Source organism: Simochromis diagramma, unplaced genomic scaffold (assembly GCF_900408965.1).
Source record: "Simochromis diagramma unplaced genomic scaffold, fSimDia1.1 OVJJ01000402.1, whole genome shotgun sequence".
In the NCBI taxonomy this organism is placed as follows: Eukaryota; Metazoa; Chordata; class Actinopteri; order Cichliformes; family Cichlidae; genus Simochromis; species Simochromis diagramma.
This window is the reverse complement of record NW_024386972.1, coordinates 2,118,542-2,125,862: the sequence shown is the minus strand read 5'-3', so window position 1 is coordinate 2,125,862 and position 7,321 is coordinate 2,118,542. Positions and strand designations below refer to the sequence as shown.

Below are 7,321 nucleotides of genomic sequence, written 5' to 3'. Positions count from 1 at the left end.
GGGGGTGTCACACCAGAATCCTTCTATCAGCAGCAGTGTTAAAAACCTGACTGTCACTAAACTGTGAAGACTTGCAAAGTAAATCTGCTTATTCTGCCTGTAATCATAAAGATAATGATTTTGCTACCATGGAGTATATTCTGTATATTTGTCCTGATTCTGCTCTGTGACTTTATATCAGTAACTCAAAGTGACAGTTCATAAATCTATATAAAGTAGACGTGATTAATCTGGCTTTTTTCATTCAGCAGATATTCAGTTGTTTTGAATAGAGATATATAAACCCACCTGGGTGGATATACGACGCGGGGGGTGGCGCTGTGTCAAGCTGGGCAGAGTCTGTTATAGAAAGACGTGAACAGTTGCAAGTTTTCATTCAAAATAATAGACTGTTAGCCCGGGTGTATTAGCGCAATAACAGCAGCTCGCAGGGTTAAGCTGCTTTTCTAGCATGACGCGGATGGAATACGCTGAGCGTTAATGTTGTTTACATGGCCAGCACCACGTAGGCTTTAAATGTGAAAAGCCAAACAGGAATCTGCATTTTAAGGACGTGACTTTGACCGAAAGCATCAGCTGTGCGCCTCACTTGACTGGAAGAAGCAGTGGAGCGCAGCAGCGCGCAGAGCATGTAGCCGAAACTACACCAGACTGTGGAGCTGAAGTTTTCTTTTGTTTTCTTTTGTTTTTTTCTTTATCCGGAGTGTTTTATTCCATCTGTGGGGAAAAAAATAAACATTTAAAGCTGCTCTTCGACATTATTATTTGCTTGGAGCTAAATGACAAGGAGGTAGCGACACAGAAGCACTCAGTGATTTAAACAGGGGAAAACCATGGAGAGCAAGGGATTACTTCGCTGTAAGATTGTGGTTGTCGGGGACAGCAAGTGTGGCAAGACGGCTCTCCTTCACGTTTTTGCCAAAGACTCGTACCCAGAGGTAAGTCAGCATTTATTAGAAATAGAAATACGCACAGCAGCCCTGAATGGTTCGACGGCACAGGTGCGTAAAGTCCCCGAAACCACGCGGCAGTGTTTTCACGTAGAGTGAGATCGCTTCAAGAAGGCTTGACATTGTGGATCATTGTGGGAACTGATTGATACCTAGTTAAATGTGTGGCCTGTAAACATTTATTATAATGTATTTGTGCCGCCAAAAATATCATGGAAGTTAAAACTCGAAGCTGTCAATGGATGTTCTCTTTTTTTCTTTTCTTTTTTAAGAAACATTATGGTGTTCTCGTTGTGTATTATTTCATCATGTCAGGATTTTACCGGGGTTTGTGTTAAGCCTCATCTAAAGTGATGCAACAGCATCATGTAAATTAATAACATAATTAGAATTCAGTGGCCAGTTATCACTGAATTTTTTTGCCTACGTGCGCTTTTGCGCACCGTGTCCGTCTGTTGATGTGGGACTTTGCAGGTTTGACCAGAACAACAGAATAACCGCCTGGGAGCTAGATTGTGTGTTGTGAGACGCGAGATATTAAACCCGGGAGTGTGTAATGTTTTATAGTGGTGACCGAAAACCGAATAGAGGCAAAAAGTTCGCACAAGTAATACTTTGTCTCTCAGAAGTAGTACTCTGTCTTCTTTACTTGATTACATAATTTTAATTACACCAATAAGACATCTGAAGTAAGTAAAAAATAAATAAATAAATAAATAAATAAATAAATAAATATATATATATATATATATATATATATATATATATATATATATATATATATATATATATATATATATATATATAAAGCTTTTTAAGAACTCAGTTTATGACAAAAAACTTACAGATTGTGGATGGATAAACCCCAAAGCATACTTTTTCAGCAAAACTAGAAAGGAATGCAGACTAAACTCACTAACAACAGGAAATGTGTTTAGTGAAGAAGGAAGAACTTGTGCTCCAAAGGAGGAGAATTTTTTATGTGATGCAGGAAATGCATTCTGTCAGACTCTTGAACTGTTGGGATTAATCAAACCAAAGCTTTTTGAACTAAAGTTCAGAACTTGCAAATAGGTCAAAGCAAAGCATTGGACTCATCTACTTTCCCCACACACACACACACACACACACACACACACACACACACACACACACACCATCTCTCGCCTCTTGACATTCACAACTGCACTTACCATCCCCACAGCAGCTATTTGAATTAATTAGGAATCTGACTGTTTTGTCATGAAAATCACACCGTCTTTCTTTTTTACAGTGGGCATATCATCTCCTCCAAGCTTTGATCTAATTTTAGCCACCACACGCCTCTCGTTTCAGAATTACGTTCCCACGGTGTTTGAGAATTACACGGCTAGCTTCGAGATTGAGAAGCAGAGGATCGAGCTCAACATGTGGGACACATCAGGTGAGATTCCCAATCATCTCTTTATGTTCTCCTTTCAACTCAAGATTATCACACCAGAGTGATGAAAGGTGTGCCGCATCATCAAGCCGTGATGAGGTTACTAAGCGAGGAGCTCCAGATCGGCAGACAGCTGACTCCTTGGAGTGTTCCGCAACTTCCAGGCTGTGGGCCAAAAACATGAACAACCACAATGTGTCAGGATAATCTGTTGAGAGTACTGACTGTTGTTTTTTTTTTTTAAATTTCAAAATGAATTAATCTAGTCTGGGACGCAGAAACATAACTTGTGTGTATTTATATAACTTCAGTCCTACTTCAGAGCTAATCTGACACTTTCAGCAGCAGCTGAAGTGTTATGTGAGGCCTCTGAACAGCTTGTTATTCAACACATACCTACTCCGAGTAACAACCACAGCTAATCAACACATGAAAATGCAAATTAATTGCCTGCATACATGATTTTGATGAGGATTTTGGCATCTTGACTGAATTCATGCAACATGGCACCAGTTTATTTCAGATAACAAGTGTTCTCTGTCCACTTGTAGCGCTGAGAGCTTGCGAAGCTGTTGCACAAACTCTTAAATGTGTTCACTGAACATTTTTTGATTTACAAAGTCATTATATCTTTTCAAGACTTCACTTTGGAGAGATGATCAGACGGAGGGCCTCTATGGGTCTCCAGATGTGCATTAACTCTCTCCCATTTTAGCCTTTAGACCCCTTCATGTTTCATTTCTACTTACAAAACTCCCCAAAACTTGTTCTCACACAGCGTGAGAACAGCTTTACTGCAAAGTGCTCCATTAACCTCCACCCGTGCAGACAGGGAGACCAGCTAGGCAAGCTGGAGATTAAGAGCTGCTGCAGCTGCCGAGGCTGCTTTGCGGTGGGTGAGGCCGCTCTGCGGTGCTTAAACAACACCCTGCGAAATTACCGGCTGGCTCACGCACACACCTTTCTCTCACTAAAACACTTAAACAGTAATTTACTCCGCCTCGGAAAGAAATGCAATTCACCTTTTTGTGCGAAGCAGGTGCCGTTCAGAATTGTTATTGTGTCACATATTGGAATCTGAGCGGACATGACGCTCCCAGTTGTGAATGAGTTTATGAGGTGTGAGGTAAAAGAAGGGCCAGCTTCTGTCAAAAAACTCCATAAACATGTATAAGAGAATAAAATCTGCTTATTTGTGCTACTGTGAAAGAAAAAGAGGAATTAGATTTTAATGTGGATCACTTTAGGAGGGTTTACAGAAGGATTTACTCAAGTCAGAGGGATTTTTCTTTATATACGGGCACCCCAAAATGTTGCATGTCTAACTGAAAGGGATTTAAAAAGCAATACTATCTGATTTTATTAGAATTTTTTTAAACAAAGCTTTATTATAACTAATAAATGGTACTAAAAGCTATAAAAAGAAGCCAATTCTGCAAGCACCAGTGGTTACAATATTAGTTTTGTGTGCTCATTAGATGCCTTGATAAGAATCAGGCGAGAGAACTTTTATTATACAAAGACATGGCCCCATATTGAGCAGCAGTGGTTAACGGGAGCTGATCCAACTTTGACCTTAGGTGGCTTCTTCCAGCTCTCTTTAAGTGAGGAGGAGACATGTGTGTTGCCTTGCAGCATCCCTGCCAGCTATTCTGGGTTTGTGTCAGGAGACAGGTGCATCGGCAACTACATCAGTAACACCACAATTCCCTCTGGTACCTGCTGTGTTTTACTAATAGCTGAACGGGGGGGTTACAGTCACCTGGTGTACTTACATGGAACTTTCTGTATATACACTGCTGCAATACCCTTGACTTTTAAACTTGCTCCTGCTTACTTTATGCAATCACAGATTTATGTGATTTGATAAAGAACATGCTTTAGCTGATATGTGTGTTTGTGACATGTGGCATGGCAGTGTGTGCAGTTTGTTTAACCGCAGGTGAACTGACTCAATGAAATTGAAGTTGTGGATGAAACACTAAATATAAAAAAACACCAATCCCAAGCTTCAGAGCACCAGAGGTTTCAAATATATAAGAGCAAAAACTCATCACACATTTTAAGCTATGAAGCTTGAACTCCAGTGTGGATGACAGGGGAGGAGATAAGAAGAGAAGGATCATGTTGAGTTGTTGTAGAGGCTCACAGATAGGAGAGTGTATTAGGCAAGGTGCCAGAAGCGGTCTCTGAGCTGCCCGCTTATTGTGCAGAAACAAACAGTGGATTTAATTAATCAGGCACTTGCTGTGTGACCGAACACTTGCCCCCTGTCTCTTTCATTCTTCATCTTGCCACACAACCCACCTCCTGCTTCCCTCTGCTACATCCAAACATGCTTGTAGTTTAAACTCCACTGGCTCCTTACACTTCCTCAGTCTTTCAGTCATTGTCATGTTGCTCTGTTTCTGTCTTCAGTCATGTGGCGCTGCAGGTGAGACCAAGTTGAGATCAAGCTCAGATAAATGGCAATGGCATTCCTGTAAAAAAAGAGACTCTTTCTAAATGGTTCTGCACCATTTCTATCAAAACAAGGCTGGAGTTGGTATGCCATCACAAAACTAAATCAATGAAAAAGAAGTGCATTGAGTGTATTGTAGTTAGAATAAAATACCTTCTATGTCTCCTCATCATGACACAGAGACTCATTCACTGTCCTGTAGTCCTGTTGGCTGGATTTTTGCAACTCATTATCATAAAGATGTTGAAAAAGAATCTCCAGTTAATCCAAAACGGTGCAATGAGACTTCCATTGGCCATGCATTAAATAAATAACACTGACTATTTTCGTCTGGGCCTCCAAACTCCGCAGATTGAGCCCCATCATATCTTAATGATGGCATAGTATTATATTATCCCAACAGAGCACTTTGCTCGCCGACTGCAGACTTACTTGTGGTTTCTAGAATTTCTAAAAGCAGATTTCAGCTCCTGTGGAACCACCTCAAGAGACAGACACCCTATCTACGTTTAGGATCAGAATAAAACATACTCTTTGATAAGGCTTATAGCTGGGGCTTGATCAGGTGACCAGGATCCATCTATTAGTTATGCTGCTATAGGCTCAGACTGCTGCGGGACTTCATGCAATACACTCAGCACTTCCTCTCCACTCACCTCTTGTTACTCCCCATATATCTCATTAAATTCTTGTCTTATTTCTTCCTTAGTCTGTGTTTTATCCTGTCTCCCTTTGTTCTTTCAAACTCCTCACCCCCCACCACCTCCTAAAACCAGTTGAGGCTGATGGCTGCCTCTCCCTGACTCTCATTCTGCCGGAGGACTCTTCCTGTTAAGAGGGAGTTTTTCCTTCCCACCATTCCAAAGTGATTGCTCATATGGGTGATCAATTTATTGTTTGTGCTTTATGCCTAATACTGTAGGATCTTTACCTTACAGTAATGGCTTGGATTGACTGTTTTTGTGAATGTGATTTATAAATAAACCTGTTTTGAACTGGTTTGGATACTTTAGTATTTACCTAACCAATCAACAGTGACTCCCAGAGCAGTGCTGTCTGGTTTATGCAACATGGGATGAATGCAAAGTTAATCACTGGTTTTAGTACAAGATGATGATAGACTGGATCTGATTTCGAATCACTGATGTGGTTGATTCATTCAGACGTCTTGAATGAAGATACCCCCCCCCCCCCCAAATCTCTAACTTTCAATGGTTTAATCAGTATTTGCATATACAGAGATCAGCCTTGAGGTTAAATAAATAACACTGACTATGTTTGTCACAATGCAATTCAAGACTGGGCCTCCAAACTCGGCATATTGATCCTCTACATAAAAAACTTAATTCACAGAGGCCCCCACACATTACAGATATTACCTAAAGGTATAAGTGTACCCCCAAAGATGGATCGGAGATGTTTTTGTTAGCAGCAGGCGTGGCTACCCAATATGAGGTAGGCATTTTTAATGCTTTGGGTGAATGGTATGGGCTTTTATTCTAATTCATCTTCATAAAAAGCCTCTGCAATGTTTAATGGGCAATGAATCCCATGGAGTCATCAGATCACAATAAAAAAATAAAAGAAAACAACTAGAAAATAAAAGTAGTCTAAAATTGCAAGCATTATTGATTATGATGACACAGCAGTTGTGTAGCAAGAACTTGTTACTCTTCAAATAAAAAACAAATAAAAGTCCTTAAAAATCTGATCCCAGCTGACCTAATTTTGTCATAACAGTTTATATGTCTAGATTTGCCCTTCTCTGCAGTATTCTCCTCCTCTCTTTAATTTCATCGATTCTTCCTAATATCCCCTCAGGCTGCCAGCCTCCCACCCGGCTCCTTCTCTGTCTCTGTCTCCAACAAGTCAAGGTCAGGAGTCCCACTGTATTGGGGCAGTGCCCTCTCAGCACTCTTGCACTTGATTAGCTTACCTTGCGTTTTCTTTGTCTGTCTCTCTATCCATCTTTATCTCTTCCTCACTTTTCACTCACTTCTTTTCTCATTTCCTATACGTCTTTCTCCCAGATTCCGGCATATGGCTCACTGTAATCTGTCTTTATACGCAGCGACAAAAAATAAATAAATAAATACTGAAGCAAAGCATCCTGGAAGCAGCAACAAATCAGTCAGAATGCACAGTTAGGTCCTTAGATATTTGGACGATGGCATAATCTTTGTCACAATAAACCCAAACAGTGGGTTTCTTGATGATTTTTTTTATTTAGGGTCATTGTCAAGGCTCAAAATTACAGACTAAGACTATTCTAAATATAAGGATTGTTTTCTATACCTGGATGAAAATCCTTTGCAGTCAGTGACTGTGTGAAGTCTCAAACCCTTCATTTTGCTCAATAGCCCTGTACACTACAGAATTCAACCTGCTACTACTATCAGCAGTCACATCATCAATAAGCAGTAGCTACACGGGCCCCAAACATGCAATCTACATCTGCATACATTCTGCAATCCTCCACTTTAGTGTTTT

General features: G+C 40.4%; 1 protein-coding gene across 1 annotated transcript in view; it reads left to right on the top strand.

Annotated features, from left to right (window-relative positions):
* Positions 1-422: 422 nt before the first annotated feature.
* The window catches only part of LOC120737986 (rho-related GTP-binding protein RhoN-like), a 33,727-nt gene continuing 26,828 nt past the window's right edge, over positions 423-7,321 (top strand). The window contains exons 1-2 of the mRNA XM_040038969.1: positions 423-938; positions 2,286-2,373. Coding sequence (XP_039894903.1) covers positions 834-938; positions 2,286-2,373 — 193 coding nt within the window. The 5' untranslated portion in view covers positions 423-833. The remainder of the gene's footprint in view (positions 939-2,285; positions 2,374-7,321) is intronic.